General features: G+C 54.6%; 2 protein-coding genes across 8 annotated transcripts in view; one reads left to right on the top strand and one right to left on the bottom strand.

Annotated features, from left to right (window-relative positions):
- TJAP1 (tight junction associated protein 1) overlaps positions 1-1760 on the bottom strand; it is a 39159-nt gene extending 37399 nt beyond the window's left edge. The window contains exons 1-2 of one of the 6 annotated variants that reach the window (XM_005503792.4): positions 1593-1760; positions 567-641 (exon numbers count right to left, since the gene is read on the bottom strand). The gene's annotated coding sequence lies outside the window, so the exon portion shown is untranslated. The other 5 variants (XM_021289430.2, XM_065058061.1, XM_021289432.2 and 2 more) reach the window with 5 other exon arrangements.
- Positions 1761-13230: 11470 nt separating this feature from the next.
- On the top strand, positions 13231-23022 carry DLK2 (delta like non-canonical Notch ligand 2). Of its 2 annotated transcripts, XM_065058046.1 has the most exons (7): positions 13247-13367; positions 15345-15442; positions 15527-15628; positions 17223-17286; positions 19242-19372; positions 20041-20185; positions 20723-23022. In XM_065058046.1, exons 3-7 carry the CDS (start codon positions 15556-15558, stop codon positions 21498-21500), a joined length of 1191 nt encoding a protein of 396 aa, XP_064914118.1. In that variant the 5' UTR covers positions 13247-13367; positions 15345-15442; positions 15527-15555; the 3' UTR covers positions 21501-23022. The 2 variants fall into 2 exon arrangements, with proteins under 2 accessions (XP_064914117.1, XP_064914118.1); XM_065058045.1 differs by lacking the exon at positions 15345-15442 and having other exon boundaries at positions 13231-13367.
- The last annotated feature ends 258 nt before the right edge of the window (positions 23023-23280 follow it).

The raw sequence follows: 23280 nt of genomic DNA, 5'->3' as shown, positions 1-23280 counted from the left end.
CATGATCAAATCACCAGCTGCTGGGTACCAGATGGCTGTCCCCCTAAACTGGATCTCCACAGTGAGTTCAGGAGAGGACAGAAACACCAGCAGTACACTTGCACTGCCCATCAGGGGATCAGTTAAAATACAGGTGGAAAAAACAACACGGTGGAAGAAATAACCTAATAGAACAGAGAATCACTAGAATTACCTAACTTTGGCACCCCCATTCTTGCAAAAGCTGGATCATCAGAAAGGATTTCATTGGGATCCTGGCTACATGGACTTCTTGTGATTACACAGAGAACACAGCTACTTCAGCACTGACATAACAGACTTTAGACTGCTTCTCTGGATGACATTTTTAACTGAACTTTTCTTTCCAGGAGCTCTTACTGAATTTTTCAGGATCACTTCCATTTCACTGATGCCCCTCAATTCAGGCAACACAGGTGTGTGACAATGCAGAGAACAGCACAGAGAGGGACAGTTTTTCAGGTATGTGATTCACATATTCTCAAAAAATACAAGTGTGGGGACCAGAACAGTCTGACTCAGCATCAGCTCATTCTCGGCTTCCTTACCTGTCACCTGATGCTTCAACAAGGATTCATTGCTTCCCCTTATGTAGGCCCTTTATCCCAGTTCCTTCTCTGAATCTGTAAAACAGAGATGCATACCTCTGAAAAGCTTTCGCTGGCACAGAGCTATCTATGTTTGATGGATGATTCTTTTCAGCGGACAACAACTCGCATATCATTTGCATACCCTGATGCCTACCAATGCAATCTCCTGCCCATCTGAAAACCTGCTTATTAGCACTCAGTCTTTTACTCTGCTCCACGCGGTATGCTGAAGCCCAGAGCCAGTTCAGTACTTATTGTTCACCAGTTTTTCTTTAAAGTCCTCCCATGTGTCCCAGGGATCATTCACTAATTCTATAGTATAAAGCATCTCTTGCACTAGAGAGGGTCTCAAGGCTGGCAGAGAATTTCCCATTCCCCCGGCCAGGTTTGGCACCAGGGGAGTGCTGCTCCCTCCCTTCCAACTCTGCCTCTGTCAGTCATATTCTGGTTCTTTAACACAAGCATGCCGGCCCAGACTTGTTCCACTTCGCAGCTCCTACTCCAGCATCGCTCCCTGCGCAGATCCTGCTTTCTCATCCCCCACACCACCAACCTCTCCATCACCCACACAAGGCTACACCCTGCGTGGACCAAGCTCAGCCCACTGCTTCCGTGCCCACTCTGCTCCACAGGGAGGGCGAGCTCCCTAACGCCTTGATGGCCGAGGCGGTGGCATTACCACCCTCCCGCACGGGGACGGCCCCTCCCCCGGGACCGAGGCTGCGGTTCCCCCACGCTCACGCACCCAGCCTCCCCCTGCCCACGGTGCGACTCGCCCGGACCCGCTGTCCTCCGGGTACGCGACACCTCCTCTCGGCCCTGGGCCACACAGGGGGCCAGGGAGACCCCCCGCTCGCAAAGCACCGGCTCGAAGCCCTCCCGGGAAGGCCCGGGGGCGCAGGGGGGCCCGCCCGGGCCCGGGCTCAGTCCCCAGTCGATCGCGTTCCCCGCTCCCCACCCCCGGGGCCCCAGCCCGGCTCTGACCCGGTCGGGCTCGGCTCCACCCGGGGTCCCAGTGACTTTGCGGCCGGTTCTGCCCCGGTTCGGACCCGCCTCGGGCCCGCCCCAAACTTTGCCCCCGCTCGGCCCGGCCCCACGCTCTCGCTTCAGGCCGCCATTTTGCCGCGGGGCACGCCGGGTAATCCGGCGGAATCCCCACGCCGCAGCGCCGCTGCGTCACCGGGCAGCACGGGAGGGGGCGGGGCCAGGCGCATGGCGGGCGCGCGACGCGTCTCCCGGTCACCGCGGCAACGCGAGGGGAGGGGCGGGGCGGGGCGGGGAGAGCCGTGGGGGACAGGGGCAACGGGACGAGACCAACGGGCTGCGCGGGGGGGGGTCAGGACGAGCGAACCCGAGTGCCGGCGGGGAATGGGGGATGGGGACAGGAGGGGTCGAAGCGGGTGGTGCTTCTCCGGCGGCACTGCCGGCCGGGCTCGGTTAACGCCTGCGGTCCGGTGGGTTCCGAGGCCGTGGTAGCAAGGGATGGGTGGCAGCTTCGGGCAGGTCCGCGTTTATCTGGGAAAACTTTGCCGAGCTGCTTCGGGTGCTTCCCTAACAGGCCCCATGGCGAGGCCTTCCCCCGTGCTCCCCGGGAACAGGGGGTTCCCCCGAGGCTCTGCCGGTGGAGATGCGGTCGGCCTATGGGGCTTTGTGTGGATGCTCGCGTTCAATAAATCTCCCTGAGGAGACAAGCGAGCTCAAAAAGTGTCACCGAGGGCACAGCACAAGGATCATCGAGTCCAACTCCTGTCCCTGCACAGGACAACCCCACAGTTCACACCGTGTGTCTGAGGGTGTTGTCCAGTCTCTTCTTGAACACTGTCAGGCTTGGGGCCGTGACACCTCCCTGGGAGCCTGTTCCAGTGCTCCAGCACCCTCTGGATGAAGAACCTTTTCCTCATGTCCAACCTAAACCTCCCCTGGCACATCTTCCTGACATTCCCTTGGGTTCTGTCACTGGTTGCCAAAGAGAAGGGTTTGGCACCTACCCTTCTTCCTGCCCTTGTGAGGAAGCTGTAGTTGCTATGCGGTCTCCCTTCTGTCTCTTCCAGGCTGAACAAACCAAGTGACTTTAGCTGCTCCTAGAATCATAGAATCATTTTGGTTGGAAGAGACCCTCAGGATCATCAAGTCCAACCATAACCTAACTCTAGCACTAAACCATGTCCCTAAGAACCTCGTCTAAACGCCTTTTAAACCCCTCCAGGGATGGTTACTCCACCACTTCCCTGGGCAGCCTGTTCCAATGCCTGACAAACCTTTCTGTGAAGAATTTTTTCTAATCCAATCTGAACCTTCTAATATCCAGTCTGAACCTTATACAGCTTCCTCTCTAAAGCCTTCACCAACTTCATGGCCTTTCTCTGGACACAGAATGAGTCAGCAGGCTGTTAGCTGCCTTTCGCTGCATGGCTCCGGCAGAGCCCTCTCACCTGGCTGGACTAGGATGTGGAACCCATCCCTGCTCCTGCCCATGCGCTTGCTTCTGGAGGCTCCATCAGAACAGCCAGGCTACAGCCCTTGGTCACCCAGCAGGCTACCTCCAAGGTTACACAATTGAGAGCAGACCTTGAAAAGAGGCAGCTCAACCCATGGGTTGATGAAGAGGACAGAAAATAAATAGTACAGGCTGGTCATGGCAATTAAAACCTATAAGTGTGCTCAGGACCCCAGGATGGGCTCACAGTAACTGCCTTCTTCAGGTCTTTGCCAACTAAGACAGTTCACTGGGGGCCAATGTCTGGGATCAGCTTCTTCCCCTTGTTACGTACCTGAGTTTCTGAGAAACGTCCTGACAGGCTGGAGCATATCACAGCATGTCGCTAGGAAAGTACAACCCCATCCATGGGGCCAGGTGGAGCAGGAGAGGGGAACAGTAGCAAATGGAAAAATCCACCTAAAAACCCCAAGGACAACTTCCATCTTCTTAAAGGAGTCAAATTGCCCCTTTATTCCACTCTGCGCTCACACGGGTACTTTGTCTATTGCCTCTCATGTCTGGTGCATAGTCTTACCCTCTGCTCCCCTTCGCTATTATAATTTCTTTCACAAACTTCTGAGTTGATTATTCACATGATAAATAATGACGCCTAGTCCAGAGGAAATTTACATAGTCGAGAAAAGTTCTGATAGCATTTGGATGATGTTCCTTGCTGTACCACTTTTGTGAAGCATTCAGGTAATACCAGGCTCACAGCTCTGCAAACTCCGCCCAAATGGTCCCCTCTCTTACACAATAAAAGACAGGTGCTCAGCAGGACCCACTTCTACGACCTTGGGAATATTGTGCAAAAACGTCTGCTGCGCACCCAACAAGTGCTGTCTGCACCATGCCACGCGTCAGCCAGGGATATTTCAAGAAAGCCTTTGGTACTTGTGCCCCCATAAATTCTCCAAATCCTCCCTGTGCTGGAGTCAGATAACAAGCAGAAGGACAATGGCTCCAAGAATCCAGGCTGCCCATCTGCTCTGCACTTCCAGATTCTTGCTTCCACAGAGCCAGCTGATGAAATTTTCATAGCTGATGAGGTTTCTCATTTCCACCAGGCCTTGGTGCCTTGGAGCTTTCACAGTTGTGGTCTGTTCAGGTTTCCGTGGGTGTGCACTGATGGCAGCAATGATTAGAGTTCTTTGCTTTCTCTTGGTGACCTGTCAGTGTAGAATCTTCATGCTTTTTGCAAGTCTAGGTGAAATAAGCCCCAAAAGAGGGAGGAAATTTGATTTTCAGATGGTCTCAGCATTTACTGCTTCCATTAAACTCAACTCTTCTTCAAATCTGACCCCAATGTCAGACAGTCAAAGGGAGACAGGGAGACAGGAACTGAACTCAGGATGCATGAACACCAGTCACCTGCTCTGAGCACCAAAACCCACTTTCCCTCAGATCCCAAAGACCTTAATTCCCAGTCCCTCTCCCTTTCCACACACATCCACCCTGCCTTTTCCTGTATCCAGTATGCTTGCGAGCTGGACTCACCACTGCCCTGAGCCCAGAGATGTGACATGATGCGGAAGCATGACGTTAGGTTACATTATATTCATTTATATAACACCATTAATACCAAAGTGCTGCTCCCTGCTAGAGCCAGTTGCTCGCTAAAGCCTCTGTAGTTCAATTAACAAACACCAGGTAATCTAACACTTGACTCCCAATAATCCTTTTATTTTAAGGAGCCTCTGGCGGATGTAAAGCCCTCAGCAAACAGTCCTGGAAGTACATTTGAGATTCTCTCAAATACCAGCTGAATTTATGACCCTTAGTGAAGAGCAGGGAGGAATCTCTTCAAAATACTTTCCAGCTGGCAGCACTTTATATAGACCCCTGTAACTGTATAAAAGGAACCCCCGGAGGGGCAGGTGCCACCCTGTGGAGGGACCAATCCCTTCAAAGTGCCTGCAGTCTTGGCTAGCAAAGTAGATGCCAGAAATAATGTCTCCCCACCAGAAGAAGGCAGTGCAGGCTTGGTCGTCTCCCAGGTCAAGCAAGGAAGATGGCAAATGCCAGACCACCCTTTGGTGGCTGACTCAGAAGTTGTCACCTGTGAGAGTTGTGTGAAATCCCATTCCCCCCAGCTTGGATGCCACATCACACAGTCCTGAAGGGACTCTTAGCAAACACTCACCACCTCTGCTACTTCTCTGACTGCGGGTGCACAGAGGATTCCCCAGTAGACCTCAGCCAGGAAACCCTCAGAGGCAGAAGAGGTTTCATGCATGGGCTGAGCCCATCAAAACCAAAAAAGCTGAGACATATTTTGAGCAGAGCTTGCATTCTGGGATACGCCGGTACAAGAGGACCCAAAACCAACAGCATCTCAGGAACAATAAGATTAGAGAAGCACAGCCAACCAGGGACAGCCAAACAAGTCTGCAGATGCAGAATTGGACAGCCAAACACATCCTGCCAGAATGCCTGGAGCACGCACCTATGAGAAAAATACAAGCCATCAGTAAAGCAGCTGCTAACAACACGCGTGTCTACAATTCAGTCCATCCTGCCACACAAGAGTGAGTGTTGGGGCTCAATTTTAACATGAAGATGCAACCCTCAAAAAACTCCTGGAGTTTTTTCACAGGCAAACATTCTGCTGTCAGGATCCCCAGCAACAACAGCTGAATAAGAGAACTGTGTTGACCCATCCCAACCCAAAGTGCTGTTTGATGGGGCTGCCTAAAGGCACCCATTGCATTTGGGATGTAATTTTGCTGGGTACTGCACAGAAAGACAAGCAGATACAATATCCTGCCCCTGAGGCTTGAATCTCTGAATCTCTTGAATCTCTCTGCCAATACAGGATGGAGGATGAGGGCAGAACTGGAGAACAATGACAGAAACCCACTGTTGCAGTACCCTGGTGCTTGGCACGGCTCTGAGGTTTCACACCATCACGGGGTTTGAGCAGAAAGGGATGCACAGCTCACAATGGTATTTCAGACGTACATAGGGGCACTTGCGCCCAACCTGTATACTTGATTAATACATTGCATATCAACACTTCCCCATTACAACTGCTGCTTATGCATGTTTTGTATACGTATAAACGCATATGTATAAAATTAGAATAAAATAAATAGATATCAGTGACCCCTACTGGCCATTTCTAACTGGTCATGAAAGAGTACAGCAACACCTGAATCTCGCCTCTTGCCCTGTCCCTGGTGCAGTGTTTTCTTGTGGGGCAGGAAACACAGAGCCTGGCAGCACTGAATTTGTACTCTCTGCACTTGCTTTGTGCTGGCTGCATCACTCCTCAAATATTTGGTTGTGGCATCCCACTCATCTCTCTGCTCCCACCAGCTCCATGACACACCCAGTGAACCGATCCCACCTCCTGTACTGAGCCCTGCACAGGTGCCTCCAAATCTTACTCTGCTTGGCTCCAGGGCTCTCCAAGGGACCAGGTACTGGGCTGTGACCTTAAACAGGGTGTTCTGGCAGAAAAAGCCAGTTCCCAGTTGAGACCCACACCGCGGTCACCACTGCTCCCCAGGGTGAGCTCCTCGTAGCAGTTGCGCCCCAGCACTGCACAGCTTCTCCTCCCAGCAGCCTCACCCAAGCCCCACCAACGCTTCCTTTTAAAGCCTTCCCCCAAAATGGGTGCTAAATCCAGCATGGGTGCTGCTGTGCAACAGAGTCCCATGCCAGCAGTTTAGCCTGGTGAAGGAGCGGAGAGATGTGGCACGTGTGCCTGATGGGCAGGACGGCTGCTCTGATGCACAGCAAAAGCCCATGGGAGGCAAAGGCTGGAGGCACGTTTTCAGCCTCAGACTGAGTCTCAAGGGGCTCTGCCTCCCTTCCCCTTTGTCAAAACTTGTTTAGCTCGTCATGCTAATGAAGCGTTTGAAATGAACTGAGTTAAAAGTATGTGGAGAGGAAGGGGGAGAATGTCTCAGCTGAGGACATGGAGAGGTGGCAGAGGGGTTAAGCATGATGCTGGCAGACGGGGCTTCATCCAGGTGTGGGGCAGAGTGCTCACCCACACCATGAGGGGAGGACACTGCACACCAGGGTGTCAGGGACAGCATTTCACCAGGGTGCACAAATGGAGGGAGGTAGGACCTCATTCCCCAAGCTCACTGAGGGCAGAGCAAGGATTCGCGGGCTCTTTCAGGTACAGGCACGTGGCTGTGTGTTGTCTCTCGAGGAGCCTCTCTGCGTGCCTGGCGCGTGTTTCCAGCTCACGGAGACTTTTTTTGTGTGTGTGAAAATTGCCGCACTGCTCTCTCTGCGCAGCTCTCATTGTTTATAGGGATGGGTCCAGGCAGGCTGGGGAGGAATTACCTTTCCCTAGGACACGCTTGGTGCTTGGCTGAGCACACTGCTTCCCTGCTTCACGGGAGCTGCTGAGGGCCAAGGAGCCAGTCAGTCTGCAATTAGCCTCCCCCGCCAACTCTGGTCCACAGCCCCTGGGGCTGCTAATTACAGACTCCTCTGTGCCCAGGGTTCAAGCCTTTCTAAGCACAGGCCATAGTTTCTTAAAATGACCTTGAAATTCACTGCAACAGGCTCTCCTGCAATGTTTCTCTGCAAACACCAAGATATGTCTACCTCTGTAAATACCCAGGAGCAAGCTCAGAAGCAAGCACCGAGGAAGCGCAAAACATTTGCTTCAAGAGGCTCCTGTTAAATGCTTGCATGCTCCCGGTGAGATGATGAGGTTTCATTGCTAGAGCTGCCAGCTGGAAAGGGAAAGGGAGAGGGCATGACTGAAGGTGGGTTTTGAAGCAACCCCAGGTGTGTGCCAGCAAAGGGAAAGCCTGGCAGACATCTTCCTGCTCCAGTCCTTCCAGACCTCTTCCCGGCAGCAGGAGGTGGGAGGGGGAATGGGTACAACCCCTGAAGTCTGTGCCCTTGGGAGAGCCCTGACATTAGCTGTCAAGCATGTGAGGGGAAGCCAGAAATCACAGGGGCAAAACAAGATCCTACACCTTCTTAATGAACTCATGGTGTTTTTTTGAAGGGAATTACTCAATTTTTTTTAATTGTGGGGACATAAGGTAAAACATCTTTTCTCTAGCCACCCTCCATATGTACTTCTTTCTCTTTCCCTCTCTCTTCAAGTCTGATTCCTTTTGCCTCCAGTATTTAAAAATTATTTTGTTCTGTTTTGTTTTTTTTCCCAATGGCTCTGTCCTGTCTTGGATAGAAGTACTGAAGGTGGACTCAGCAAATCTGTATCTGAAAATAATGTGCAACTTAGGCTTACTTGTCCAGCTCCTCGCAGCAGGTTTGGAAGCCGCCAGGTACTGAACTCAAATCCACTACAACGACACATGCACTCTCCTGCACCCGAAGGATCTGTTTTAGTGGAGCAGGCCAGCAGACAGATTTTAGGTAATCCAACAGAACAGCTGCCTGGAGCCCAGCGCAGGTAGCAGCAGCCCAGATGGTGAGGGACTCCCCACAGCTGGCTCGGAGCGGAGGAGCTGGCAGTCAGAGGTGTGGATGGAGGCAAACTCTTGTCTCTCAACACGCGGGAATCACCTCTCCAGGACATCTCACAGGCACCATTGGAGCATCCATACAGTCCATCCCCTCTTGGCCTTGGTGATGAGAAATATGTCAGGCCACCCCTCTGTCCAGTGGGTATATGTGGATGGTGCCTCCTTGTGCCCAGCATCCTTCCTCTCCCAGGGCGAGGTCTGCATGGCTCAACAGAAGGTACAAACATTGCTCTGCACAAAATTACTGAAGAATCTGCCCTTGTGGAAAGCTGTTCCATACTCCATGGCTCATCTTCAGTGCCTGGAGCAAGAGGGTTTACAGCTCTTTGGAGTTTGTTCCTACCTACATAAATGTCATGTGATTTTTTAAATGAATGCCTTTTCTTGTTACCCAGTGGCAATGAGTCCCCTGGATCATCAGTGTTCAAGATAAATATGATCCTTCCTGTCATTCTTTTTGACTGCACTTATTTCTGATTTTGCTGTGTCTTGGCAGACTGCAAAGGATGCAAATAAAGGAGGCTTATGCCAAGCCTAAACAGTGTTCCCAGGGACTCCAGGGTCATGGAGAATGTGACACTGGGCTTGGGCAGCATTCCTGGAGGCTTTGGGAAAACACAAAACACATCCTGGGGTAGCCCAGGGTAGCTACCCTTAATGCATTACTGCAACAGAGGAGGGTGAATCCCAGGGCAGTTCCCACTGAGGCACCCCTTGCAGAGCCACCAGGCTAAGGGAATTAGGTACTTCCCTCCCCAGTGCCATCTCTGGTGGCCTCAGCCACCAGACCTAGGAAGGTTTGAAGGACTTTTAGAGGCTAAACTGTACTTTTACCATCAGAGAGTGAAACTTAGGACAGGGTGACACAGGATGGATTCATCAAGACCACATCTTGGCCTTTTCTCCATCATTCCCCAGATCTGCCACCAGTCCCGCTGTTGAGTGTATGAGTTGTTGTCTATCAACCCAGCCACGCTCCACAGAGTGGCAGATCATCAAGACAGTGTAAACTGGGAGGGAAGAGCCAAGAGGTTTTCCACCTTCGACCTTCGCCCTCTCCCTTACTTCTCTTTCGCCCGCCCCCTCCACTTCCCCGCTGCAGGCACAAACACCTACTGCCCATGGAAGCTATTTCTAAGCAATCCTGGGCATGTGGGGAATGAGGCTTTGAACAAATATCGGAGCGTGCGTGTGCAGTGAGTGCACACACACACACACATACGCACAGCCACCGTGCTGCCGCAGAGTCAAATATAGACCTTGGGGAAGGGGGAACAATGGCCGGGGTTGGGTTACATGGCTGCAGGGCCAGCGAGCTGCTGATGTTTGTTGTGGGCTGGGGTGGAATGGGAAAAGCAAGGGGGGTTGGATGGGGGAGGACATTTGTTTTAACCCAGAGCTCCCGGGCTGGTGGCGTGCGTAAGGCAGAGAGGGTGACCTGAAGCGAGAGCTGTGGGAGAAGGTGATCATTTGAGTTGGCAGCTCAGAGGTGCTTGGGGTCTTTCTCCAGCTGGTTTGTGCCGCTCCTCTGCCTCCCTCAAGGGATTAGAGTGGGCAGGAAGGGGTGAGTTTCTCCAGGCTTCTGCACAGGGAAGAGTTTCTCTCTCCTTGCTCTGGGGAAGGCTCCTCTGTGGAGGAGAAGAGGCAACATCACCTGTTACCTCAGCCCAGCATCTGCTCCTTGCCCCTGATGTCCGGCTGCCTCCAAGGTGCAGGTTCCAGACGTCGGAAAAAAGGGAAGCAGCTCCAGCTGGTTTTGACAGGTAATTCCTCTCTCTGGCTGGGAGCGGTGATGGTGCATTGGGAGGAGGGCAGGGGAGGGATCCTGCGGCTGCCACACATTGAGGTGGAGACTGTGGTGACAGGTCATTCTCGTTCTCACTCCAGGTCCCTGCTTTGTGGGATTTCCTTCAGTAGACAGAAAAGCAGTGGAGGGACTCTTATGGCTAGGAAAATATCCTTCCTAATTCTGACCCAGCAGCTGTTCCATCTGAGACGCCTCTAGGGATGGCATGGCAGAGATCAGAGCCCAGTAGAGCAGGGTCTAAGCCAAGTCCAGGAATCTCCACCTCAATGCCTATTTCTTGGGTCTGCAAGTACATCTCCTCTGCTTGAATCACCCTGGGCAGCCCAGGGACTGCCAGAGCAAGCCTGGGAGTCAGGAATGTGCCCAGGGACAGGACAGGAGCCCTTCAGTGCTGAGGAAGGAGCACACCCAAGGTCCACAGTGCTTGGGGTTCCCTTCTGGTCCATTCTCCCTCCTCTGTACCCACCTTTTTTAATCCATTCCATCCCTGCCTACTTCTGTCTGTGATACTCACATGCAAAACCAAACCTCAAACCCCAAACCTCATTTCCTCAAATATGCCCATTTCACCCCCTGTGAAATCCCAGCCTGGTTTCCATTCCACATTCCACTGCCTCAGCATTCAAATCTCCAGCAACCAACTTTACCTCCTCTGCCTGGACAGCCCTCACTCCACGCCATGGGTCTCACCTCTGAGAAAAGCGGCATGGGGAGAACCGTGTGTCCTGCTCCACTGACTGCAACCTAATCCTGTGTCCCTCTGCCACAGCGCTCATGTTGTGGATACAGATACTTACAAATATCAACACGTGCAGGGACCACTCTGCAAGCGCTCTTTTACCTGCTCATTAAAATGCACACACAGCATCCAGGGGGTTTTCTTAAGCATGTTTAACCAAGTGAGGGTTAAGAGCACCCAGGCACAGTTGTACAATGGCGTTGCAGCGCAGCATGGTCAGGACCAGGGCAGATCCCACAGAAGAGTGCGAGAGCAGGTGAGGGTGTTGCAGGAGGTAATGTTGTATCTGAGACAGTTGGTGCAGGCAGTAGGATTGCAAGGAGGAGGTGAGGGTGAGGCTGTGCAGCCTACGCTCAATGTTGGAGGTGTCACCAGTAAAATATTGGCCTCTGGTCACGGCTGGCAGAGCAAAGAGTGCAATACAGGGTGTTGTGGGGGTCAGAGGAGAAAGGTGGATTCTCCCAAGTCCTGGAGCAGCAGTGGCTGAAGGAGGGGCTGTCTGCTTTTTAACCAAGCACCAGGAGGCTTTACCCTCAGCCTCCCTCTCTCCCTTTTGCTGCAAGTCCCGGATATGATATGAACTAAGACCTCAGAAGCAGGCTGAGCTTGACATGAAGGAATGGGGGGACGAATAGATGGGACCGCAGAAAGCATCTCAGAACAGAGCTGGTGCATACCTGTCCCATAAATATCCAAGAAGCTGACAAAGCAGCCTGAGCAGCAGGAGGTTTGGACCTCTCTGGCCCTCAGGGACCCTGGAGCAGTTGTGTGGGGTGATGGAGGTAGAGGGAGGCAGGCAAGGAAAGGAACAGTGCTCCTGGCCAACAGGAGAGCAGGAAAGAGGCAAGAAGGAGGCAGCTTCTGCAACAGTGGGCTCCCATCTTATTGCTCGGTAGGGTTGTGTTGTCCAGATCTGCCGAGGATGGAGCAAACAGGGGTCCACAGCCAGAGCCAACAGAGAGCTGGGCTTTGATGGGCATGGTAGTTGTTGAGCTGTCCTGGGACACCGGGGCCTGCAGTGCCACCCACAGCTGCTGCAGGGTGCATGGTGCTGGTGGGGCTGTCAGGAATCACAGTGGGTCAGGGGGACTGGAGAAGGTGAGAAAAGGAATGGGGTGAGCTTTGTCTGGTGAGATGAGGAGATGGTATGTGGAAGCATCCCATGTAAGTGCCAGGAGCATGTGGTTCTTCTTCATTCCTAGCGAAACTTGTGGGGAATGGGGGTAGAAGACGGCTGGCTGAAGTGAATTTGTAATCCAATTAAGGATTGCTGGGACCTTTGAAGGTGACAGATACGGTCTTGTTAAGCAGCAGAAAGTCCATGCAGAGTGAGGAGTGGGCAGATGTTGCTCCTGATGACATGACAGCCTAGCCCCTCTCCCAGGGTCATCTTGCTGTTCACCAAGGTGCTGATGTCCACGGCTGTGAGCAGCAGTGAGGGAGATGCTGGGGACCACAGCTTCACTGGATGGCTTATTTCTTGTGGGATTACTGCCCCATGTTGCACCTCTGCTTCAGGATGAGGCTTCTTAACCCTACAGTTTGCCAGAAGACGTGTGTTAAGTGGCCCCTTAAGCTGTCAGGGAGGGGCTGCAGGAGGCGTTTTTGCTTATTTTGGGTGATCTGAGCCAAGTGAGGGCTCGGATCATCCCGCATCTATTTCTGAGAGAGGACTGGGCTGTGAGGTGTAGGTGCCTCACGGGAGGCCCCCAGCAGCGGGCAGGGGCCAAGCCTTGCCCCTACCCACGCGTGTGTGTGCAACCGCGAGGGGGGTGAGCGCCGCAGCCCCCCGAGCCCTGGGTGGAGGTCTCCCCAGCAGGGCCGCGCCCCGAGGGGGCACCCCCAGTACGGGGCTCCCCTACGACTCTACGGGCCGATCATGGGGGACGGGACCGGTGACCCCTCGCAAATGCAGCCCCCGCGGAGCGGGCGGGCCCGCGTGGGGCCATGCCGCCCCCCCCTCCCACCCCCGGCGGCGGGAGCAGGGCAGGGGTGAGCGGGCAGGGCGGGCCGGGCCGGGGGCTGCCTGCGGTTTGGGGCGGCGGGAGGCGGGATGTCCCGGGGAGGGAGCGGGGATGTGCAGGCACACGCAGCCGCTGGCAGGCGGCCGGGGCTGCACGGCGGCGGCGGCGGGCGGAGCGGCGCGGCACACGCGGCGGCAGCTCCCTCCGCAGCCCCGCGCCTCCTAGCCCCGCCGCCGCCGCGCCGGGCATGGCCGCCCCCCGCCGCCGCGCCCCGCGATAGCCTCACGACCCGCCGCGTCGCCGAGGTGAGCAGGGGCACGGGAGAATGGGGACAGAGCGCAGCGGGGACCCGCAGCCCCCTCCGGGGCCCCCCTCCGCCGCCGCAGCCGCCCTGGCCGCAGGGGGACCGGCGGGGCCGGGGCGGTGCGGGGCTCCGTGGAGCGTCCTTTCCTGCCGGCCGGGGGGTAGGGGGAAGGCGGGCACCCCCGCAGCCGTGTCTCTCTGGGGCTCGGGGTGGTCTCGGCGCCGCGGGAAGGGTGCGGGCAAGAGGGGCGAGCCGCAGCGGCGCGACATCCTCTGTGTCCCCACCCCTGCCCCTAGACCCCCAGTCTGACGGGTTCCCTGCTAGCCCCAAGTCTAGGGAGCAGTGCCTGATAGTTCCCCTCCTGTGGTTGTCCCTGGTAGCCCCAAGCTGTACGAAGGTGCCTCATACCTCCGAGGGCAGGTTAATAGCTCCCACGGGGGTCCCTAACGTCCTGCAGCCCGGGTAGGTTGGTAGCCCCCAGCCCGGCCAAGCCGCAGAGAAGGAGTGGGACTGAGCAGGAGAGCTCCCTCCCCTGTGTCTCTGTGACCCAGAGCCAGGCCTGCCCTGGTGCTGGTCACACCTCCCTTGGGCACCGGCTGCCCCCCAGTATGCCCCCTGCACATTTCCAGGGTCCGAGGTGACCCCTGGGTGAGTGCTGGGAGCAGCACCCCTGAGACAGCTACACCAGGAGGTCTGAGAGCCTGCGCCTCAAGTGAGGGGGCTGTGGGGAGCTGTGAGGTGTTTACCTTTGCAATGACATGTGGTCAGAGGCTGAGCTTCTCACAGCCCTGAAAGAACAGGATACTGACCTCTCAGCCCTAAATTATTTCATAAGTTTCATAGGAATTGCTTCACCCTCCCCTGAAACGCAGCAGCTCTTTGCCACTGCCCAGCATTTTGGGACAGGAGGCTAGGAGGGTCCTATGAGCATGGTGACAAGGGGGCCATATGGAGGGAGTTTGCAGCCGTTCACACTGAGATTTGGCTGGAGCAGTGACAGTAACACCCAGTAGCCCCTCTGAAAATGCTGCAGAAGATGACGGTTTGTTTGCTGGAGAGATGCTTTGAGAAACATAATTTCTTTTTGTGGGATATTTTGTCTGGTCCATGCAGGTGAAGTCCTTAGCAGGGACCCCAAAACCTCTTCCTGCAATGCATGACTACATGTGCGTGGTAGGACTTCTCTCTCCATCTGAGTAGTCTTTCATGAAACTATTGACTCAACACTACCTTCCCAAGCTAAAGAGTCAAGCTGAACATGAAATGGACCCTGTCCATTACACCCACCCAGATTATGGAGTCTGCCCCATACCTTCATCACTCTCGTAGCAGAACTGTTTAACCCCTCCCATCTCATTATAGTAATATATTTATGATATCACCCTCGAATTTCCTGCCCTTAATAACCCCAAAAGGCTGGGAGGGAATTAAGTGTTTTTAGAAAGTATTTGATGTTACTTCAAGAGGGCAGGAGGCGGTCGGGAAATAGATGGGTGCAGGAACCCTGGGCTGACAGGGCTCTCTGCAGGACAGCCGAGGAAAAGGACCGTACCTAGCAAGAGGTGCATGTTTGCCTTTCCTAGCTGGGGCTGCAGCTCAGGTTTAGTGCCTATCACTTCACTCCCTTAGAGTGAAAGCTGCTGCCATTTACCACCCGCTCATCTGCTAGATCTACTGGACTCCTTGCCCTCCTGAAGGGCTTGAAAAGCAGCCCAGGTACTGTAAAAAGACTCAGCCCATCTATTCCTTTGAACAGACACTGGAGGGATCTGAAAGATTAATCTTCTCAGACCTAGGGAGAAAAAATGAAGGTCCCCACAGCTGGATTGGTGTTTCTAGAGGCTTCTGCTCTCTTGACAGCAGCTAGCAGGGTTGGGGGCTCTAAGATGCAGAGTAACAGCCTGAGCTATTACACACTCAGGATTGAGTGCACTCTGTTCTCCTGTAGATGCATTTTAAAGGGCTTTTCGATTCTTAGTGCTCCAACGTTGCCTTAGAAGACGGAGCCTGGAAGGACAGAGAAGAGTGAGGTGACAAGTCCGTACAAAACTGAATGTTTCAACTCAAAACTGCCAGGTAGCTGAGAGGAAGGGATGCGTGAAATGAAGCTGCTGTGTGAGCCAGGGGATTTTTCTGAGCTTGCTCTTTTTCAATCTGTAGGTGTTCATCTCGGTGGGGCCACACTGACCATGCTCAGGAGCTTCTGTCTCCAGCTCATGTCCTTGGTTTGGATCCTCTTGGCCCATCACCAGCTTGCCCAAGGTGAGTCTTTGTAGATGTGGGTCCTTCTGTCTTACATCCATCTTTCCAAACCTGTCCTTGGCACTGCTGAAGTCTCCTCAGTTCTCCATGCAAAATAGAGCTGGACTTAGCTGGAAGACCAGAAAATGCTGCTCAGTCATCTGGCAACCTCAGAAACCCCTGCTCTGGTGCCCATGGGGGTGGTGGTGCCTGAGCAGACTGGAAGTTAGGGGTCCCGCTGCTCTGTCTCTTGCAGTTAGGACGAATGGGTTGCTGAGCTGATGAGCCTGTTCAAAGGGGCATAGTGAGGGGGAAAAAAGATCCCGAAACTGAATGGCTAATCCTGGATCCCATGAGACAAAATCCCTTCCCAAAGATTAGTTTGCTCTCCCCCTGCTCTGGATAAGCGATTAAATCCCAAAGCCATCTGCCAGGAGAGACGGTTACAAATAGGAAAAATTACAATATCCAGGCTTGGGCTGAGCAGTCCCGGGATCCTGCGCTAGCTCTGTCATGGCTTGTTTTGGGAGGCCCTTATCCCAAGCAGTGGGACTTGCTGCCTCACTGCAGCAAAAACGTGTGCATGTAGATGAGGGATTTCTCCCCCTGCTTGCTCCCTAGGCAGTGCATTGCACGGTTTGGGTAAAGCCTGAGCACACCTCTGGGCACAGGGGCTCTAACCTACCCTGGTCCAGAATGGAGGGTCTCAGTCAGGAAAGGGCGTTCATCTCCTGGGCCTGGCCTGGGATCATTCTGGACTGCTAGAGAAACCCCTTGTCTCCTGACATTTGCCCTGGCTCTTCTGCCCATGCAGCCGGAGTGAGCCAGCTCCCTGTGGGGCTAAGATGCAAGCCGGTGATGGGGGAGAGGGGAAGGTGGAGATGAATGGGGATACGTGGCTGGAGAAAGCAAGCCAGTGCTGAGAGACGTATGAGAAGTGGCACGGTGAGGCCATGGCTCAGTTACAGCTTCTGCAGCCTTTAAATAAATAAACAGAACTGGATACTTGGCCCTGTGTGATGCCCATTCCTGCCTCACCGTGATAGAGGGGGAGTGCTGGCAGCTGGGTCCTGGTGGAAGGCAGGACCCCCACCAGAACTCTCCATGCCAGTAGCTGTCCCTGGGGCTGAGGACATCCTGGGAGATAAAGAGGGTCCATCCTCAGTCCCTTTCTGCCACTTGCAGTATCTGGTCTTGAGCTTTCCCACTGTGCTTGTCACACAGCCATGGGACTAGGGTCCCAGGTGAGTCAGGCCCTATTGCACAGGTTGCTTTAATGCACAGGCAACCCCAGCTTTTGCCCAGAAGGACCCAAAGTGTAAGGGAGGCAGCAGGAGAAGGGGTGGGAGGGATGATCAGAGACCAGGTAGTTTTGAAGTGGGGTCCCATTTCTCAAAAAAGGCAGTGTCATCATTGCTTGGGTGACTGCAAAATCTTCATCTCATGTGGCAACCAGCCACTGAAAGGAAAGTCCCCCACCTTACAGTTCTGGGGAATGGCAGGCTGAGTGCTTAGGAAGGGAGAAATAAAGTCGTGAGCCAGCAGGGCTGTGTGCAGATCTGGAGTCATTTACGGTCTCTGCTTAACCTAACTCCGCCTGTCTCCTGCCTTGTAGGTGATGACTGCAGCGAGCGCTGTAATCTCGCCCATGGTGGCTGTGACCAGGATGGGAAGTGCAGGTACTTGTCTGTGGCTCCTGGCTCCTGCTGCCCTTGGCTATAGCTGCTCTCCCTCCCTTGATGCTGCATCCCCAGTGCCTGCATCCCTGCCCCAAGCTGAAGCACTGGGAGTTGGTGACTCTGCTCCCTTTTTACCCAATGGGAGATTTTGATCACTCAGCCCCTTGCAGATCCCCTCCAGCCTTTGCTCCCGTGCTTCCAGGGTCCACCCCACTGTGCACTGACCAATGTCATTCTGCTGAGCCCTTTTTGTCTAGAAGGGAGCATGGGACAGCCCTGCCGTGCCTGAATGATGGAAAGGAGCCTTCAGGCTCAGATATGATGAGGAAAGTCATTAGGCAGCAGTGCGGGCCTGGGGGACAGCCAGCATGCTTGGCCTCCTTGCTGTTTAAGGTGGGGATGTTCGGTGGGGATGTTCTCCCTGGAGGTGTGGAAAAGAAAAGCTGCTGATGTGCATGTAGATGTCTGAGGGCATCTAGGGTCCTCTCTGAGAAGCCTGGGCTGCATGGGGATCTCCGGGTGTTTTCATAAAGGGCTTGCCAGCAAGTTGGGGCCACCTCTGTCCCACAGCAGGAGTGCACACGTGTTCCCAGGTGTCCCAGCTCTGGCTGCTGCCCAGTTCCTGCAGGGGCAAGGCTCAGAGCCTGACCTTGTACTTCAGCCCAAGAAGCAGCCCTGTGGCTGCCCTGGGAAGCCACAGCCCTGAATGCTGCCTCTTGTCCCACCACAGGGCTGCCCAGAGTCCCTATCCCACAGGGCGGCCCTGGGAGGAGCAGGCTGCTATGGGCTGGCCTGGACACCTGTGTTGCAAGGGGACAGACTGCCCACCACTGCCCTGTCACCCACTGGGACATGCTCAGTCCCCTTTCATAGCACAGCCCCCAGCATCACACCACGCCTGGGCCATTCGTTCTTGCCTAATGGAGCAGACGTGACAGCGGTGACCATAACCACACTGCTGCATCAGGGAGCATTCAGCTCTGTTTTTGCTGGGTCCTTGGTTGCTGCTGCAAGGAGCTTGTTCCTCCCTGAGCCCTTTCAGTGGCTGTGGCTGGTTGAGGGAGCTGAGCGCTGCAAAGCCCTGGCCAGAATTGCTGCACCTCCCTATGTGGCGGGCAGCCCAGCTGCAGGTTTTTCTGGTGAAGGGTTATGTGAGTTGAGGCTCCAGATTTCAGACCTTCAGCAGCTTGGCAGTACCCCATTGAAATAATCTCCAGCTCATGGAGACTTGGCTGTTCTCACCTTGCTGTCACTTGCTTTCCCCGTTGGAGCTGGCAGGTCTGAGGGAAGCCTCTAGAGCAACGCGGTTTGGCTTGACTGGGCCGTCAACACTGCCCCGCTCTTCTGGGGCCAGGAGGCATGGTGTGCACTGCGGATTTTCCCACCACACTGCCCTTGTGAGCTGGCTGATAAGCCTGCTCCATATGCCAGCCACAGCAAGCAAGGTTTTGCAGCTGGATTATGGTTCACTTCAGACAAAAAATGACACACGTTACAATGCAAAGGGGCGCAATGAAACAAGTGGGTCTCGGGGACCTCTTGTCCCTTTCCCTCAGGGAGTTCAGGGTTAGGGATGGGACTTTTCTTTGCTCATCAGAGTGGCTGTGCAATGGGGAAGGTGCAGCAATTGCTGAGCTGAAGCATTGGTGTATACAGAGTGGTTCGTTGGGGGAGAGCAGTGGGATGTGGGCAGTAAAAGCTTCTGAGCTCTGATTCTGCCCCTCACCCTCCCTGGCTGCAGAGGATGAGTCTGCTGCCACTCTGTCCACTTGCTTCCTTGGGAAGAGGAGATACCAGCACTGACCTCTGGAGGAGGGAGCCAGTAGGTTCATGGGGGGCTTTGGGAGGGTTTCCCAGCACCACTGTACCTGTGGCAAGACTGCATGGCAAGCTTTGAGCTTTTTTGCTGCCCCTGCTTGGGTTTTATCACGCTGCCATGCCCTGTCCTCCTGCAGGTGTGATCCAGGCTGGGAGGGCGAGTACTGCGAGGAGTGTGTGCGGATGCCGGGGTGTCTCCATGGGACTTGCCACCAGCCTTGGCAGTGCATCTGTCACCCTGGCTGGGCTGGAAAGTTCTGTGACAAAGGTGAGTCATGCGCAGGACACGCCAGCCTCTGGTGTTGAAGACAGAAGCTCAGTACACCCTGCATGGCTGACTGAGCCGGCACAGCCAGAAGCCACCTGGGTGATGCCTCCTGGGCTGCTCAGGAGATGAGAAGTTGCCCAGCTGCTGCAGCTGGGATGATCCCCTTCCTGCAGAAGAGATAAGGCTGCTCCCTGCTCCCTGACTGTATGGCAAGAGCTGCCATGACACGGGCCCGCCTCAGGAATTGGAGCAGATTAATTCATTGCCTTTCCCACTCCATGCCAGTGCTCCAGACAACACCTCCACCTTCCCCTGGGTCTTCCTGCCCTCAGCAAGTGGCCAGTGGACTCCCCTCCTCCGGCTGCCCTCCGATGCAGCTCCTCTGTGCCACAAGGTCTGCACTGGCTGGACAGATGGTGCGCACAGCATCTTCACACTGAGCAAATTTGCAGGACAATTTGCTTTCTCTGCACCCCCTAGTCTGTGCATTTGTGGACTGTAGCTGGGAGGTAGGTGCTGCACTTCTATTGCTGCAAGTGCCCATTGGCAGGGAAGCAGAAGCTCCTGCCATTTCTCCATCCCCACTGGGTTGGATGGGCTGCATGGGAACTGAATTGGCCACATCGCCCCTCATTTTGGCTAATTCCCACCTTTTTCTTTCCCCTCAGACATACACATCTGCGAACGCCAGTCCCCATGCCAGAACGGGGCTCAGTGCATCTACGACCGAGATGGGGAATATTCCTGCCTGTGTCCAGAAGGCTTCCATGGGAAGGACTGTGGGATGAAGACAGGGCCATGTGAGAAGGCAGGGTGAGACATGGCAGTGGGACCAGTGAGATTACAGACAGCATTAGCTTTGGGTCACACACTGCCAAGCAGTGCCCCAGCTTGGCTCATTATCCGTGGATTCCCATGTGCTAATGGATTTAAGCCAAAACCATCTTTGGCTTTGGTTTAGCTATGTGCACTGCACAGTCCCACTGGGATAAGGTCTTTGTTGCAATTTGAACAGATTCCCATCCCTTGCTGCTGTAGATGTGATGAGGTGACACCTGTCATGGCTTTGGGGAGAATCAGGAGGGCACATTTCCCTTTAGATTTGGCTGAAGACCCTCCCTGGTGGGTGGTGGGCCTGTGCAGAGCCACAGCCTTTGAGGAGATCCCACAGCCTCTCATTAGGAGATATGGAAACTCTTGCCCGGTCTTCTCCTTGAGATAGCTGCCCCATGGTGAGAGCTGGTGCTGGACCGACTGGCCATGCGAGCAGCTGTGTATTTACCTTCCTAGAATGAGGGATCTTCTGCTTGATCTCCAGGGCCATGACCTGTCCTTGCTCTCTCCACTCAGGTCTCCATGCAAGAATGGGGGACAGTGTCAAGATGACAACGGCTTTGCCAGCAACTTCACGTGCCGGTGCCTTGCTGGCTTTGTGGGGGCTCTCTGTGAGAATGACGTGGATGACTGTCTGATGCGTCCCTGTGCCAACGGTGCTACCTGCCATGATGGGATCAACCGCTTCACCTGCCAGTGCCAGGTGGGCTTTGAAGGACGTTTCTGCACCATCAACATCAACGACTGCGCCAGCCAGCCATGCAAAAATGGGGCAAAGTGCTACGACCGCATCAATGACTATGACTGCTTGTGTCCTGACCGTTTTACTGGCAAAACCTGCGAGATCCCCGTCCCTGAGCCCACCTGGGCTCCCCACTACTACCCTGCGAACCATGAGAACGGTGTGGTGGTGAAAAGTACAACCAGCGAGACGCCAGGGGTGACACAGCCAGAGCCTGTCAGGACTGTGGTCACGGGGCGGCGTGTGGCCAACCACAGCGAGAAAGAGCCAGGGGGAGGGTTATTGAAAATCTCTGTGAAGGAGGTGGTGACCCAAAGGGACTCAGGACTGAGTGAAGCCCAGCTGGTGATGGTGCTGGTGTTTGGGGTGCTGACGGCAGCACTGGTCCTCATCACTGTCCTGCTAATGCTGAGGAACTGGCACAGGGGTCGTCAGAGGTCGAACTGGTGCCAAAGCCCTTCGCAGGCTGCAAGGAAACTCCAAGACCAGGAATGTCAGGTGGGCATGCTCAACACCATCCTCGTTGAGCCCAGGAAGACAACAGAGCTGTGAGCTGTGGGGACTTGGAGCTGGGCCCTGGCAGGTCGTTGTGCTGGCAAACCCCTCGAACTGCACCCTGGGGAGTGGCGCCGGCACAAGCCGGGTGGCGGAGAATAGCTCCCAGGGCAGCAAAAGCATCAAAGAAAGTCCAGGGCGTCGAGCATTGGTGCAATGGCCCCACCTGGGTCTGAGCTGTCTCCTGCCTAGCCGGTGCAGCCGGCACCCATGGGCATCCAAAATCAGGGCCGCATTGGGCCAGCCATGCAGGGGGGCGGCCATTGTGGCAGCCCACACCGTGCAGAACCGGCAGGGCCTGACATGCGCTGACGTGAGCTCTCAAAACGGGATGGGTAGTGCTGGAGGAGGGCAGAGCCTTTGTGCAAGCCCAAATTCTGCCAGGCCCTGTGCAACTCCTCTCTGTGACTACTGGAAGGGTCTTTGTCCTCATTTCCACTGGTGTTGGGATGTTTCTTCTGGGGCTTCAGGACGGTTGTGGCCACAGGGGTCTCTGTGCCCTGGTACTGGATAGAGTGGCTCCTGGCTGTTTCTAGCGGCTGCAGTTTCAGATGCCATGTCCTTAAGGAGCAAGGAGATACCTTTACTCCCTGGCCTTGTGGTTCTGTCAGCCAGTTTGAAGAGACTCTGGAGATCATTTGGGGTTTCCTCATGCCCTTCTTCTGCCCTGGTTGATGCCCCCTCCTCTTGCTGTCAAACTTGGGGTTACAAACACATTCTGTACTTACCTCCTGATGATCCAGGAGTCTTCTCCCCCAGCTTACCGAGCCATCCTTTCTGGCCTGGCCACAAATGACAAAGCTCCTTCCCCTGTCCAGTGTGCACTTCTGCTTCATCGTTTGCTGATGGGGAGGAGCACAGCCTGCTCCCCTCTGGAGTCCTCAGGGCTTTAGCTGGTTGTTCTCATATGTGAAACTGGAGATGGACAAGACTGGAGATGTGCTGCAGCTGGTTCAGGAGCAATACAAGATCCAGATCCTCCTTTCCTCTCCCAGTCACTTCGAGGCAGACAGCTGGGACTAACCTCAAATCAACCATTCTAGTGTTTCTTGATAAAACAAAGGCTGAGCTCCCCACAGTGGATGTGAGGAGAGGCTACCGAGCCTGGGATGACCATAGGAAGCAGACCTGGCACTGCCTGCTCCAGCATTTCTAAAACACAGCTATGAGGCAGTAGATGGCCAAGTCACCTCACCTTTGTTACTAGGTCTGCTCCTGCCTGTGCTGGCCCAGTGTGCAGCAATCAGTGTGTCTCTGCCAGGGCCAGGGTTTTCTATGCCTCCTTCTGGGCACAGAGGGCTAAGCAGTGGGGTAAAAACCCTGCAACCCAACCCCTACTACTGGCCTGTAGGGTTGCAGAGCTGAGTTCAAGATGAAGGGAGCAGGCAGAGAGAGGAGTGAGCACTCAGCCAGGAGGGAGAACTGGGAGAGGGGACTGGGGCTTCATCAGAAAGATTATTTTTTTTAATACATGGATGATGTACCTTTATCAAATAAAACAAATACAAGCCCAGAAAAAGTGTATCAGAGAATCATAAAATAACTTAGTTTGGAAGGGACCTCTGGACACCAACCTCCTGCTCTCAGCAGTTCCAATTAGACCAGGTTGCTCAGCTACTTGTTCTGGATGAGTATCTCCATCACTTCCCTCAAAAATACAAAGCCAGACTGTGGCTCAGGACTTGTTCTGCCCCATGCTCTGGCTGCAGGGCTGGAGACGGCTCCCACAGCCTCAGGAGGAGTGGGACCTGCCTCAGGACAGTATAGCAAAGGTGTG

Source organism: Columba livia, chromosome 3 (genome assembly GCF_036013475.1).
Source record: "Columba livia isolate bColLiv1 breed racing homer chromosome 3, bColLiv1.pat.W.v2, whole genome shotgun sequence".
In the NCBI taxonomy this organism is placed as follows: domain Eukaryota; kingdom Metazoa; phylum Chordata; class Aves; order Columbiformes; family Columbidae; genus Columba; species Columba livia.
The sequence above is the reverse complement of the archived record's forward strand: the minus strand, read 5'-3'. Positions and strand labels throughout refer to the sequence as shown.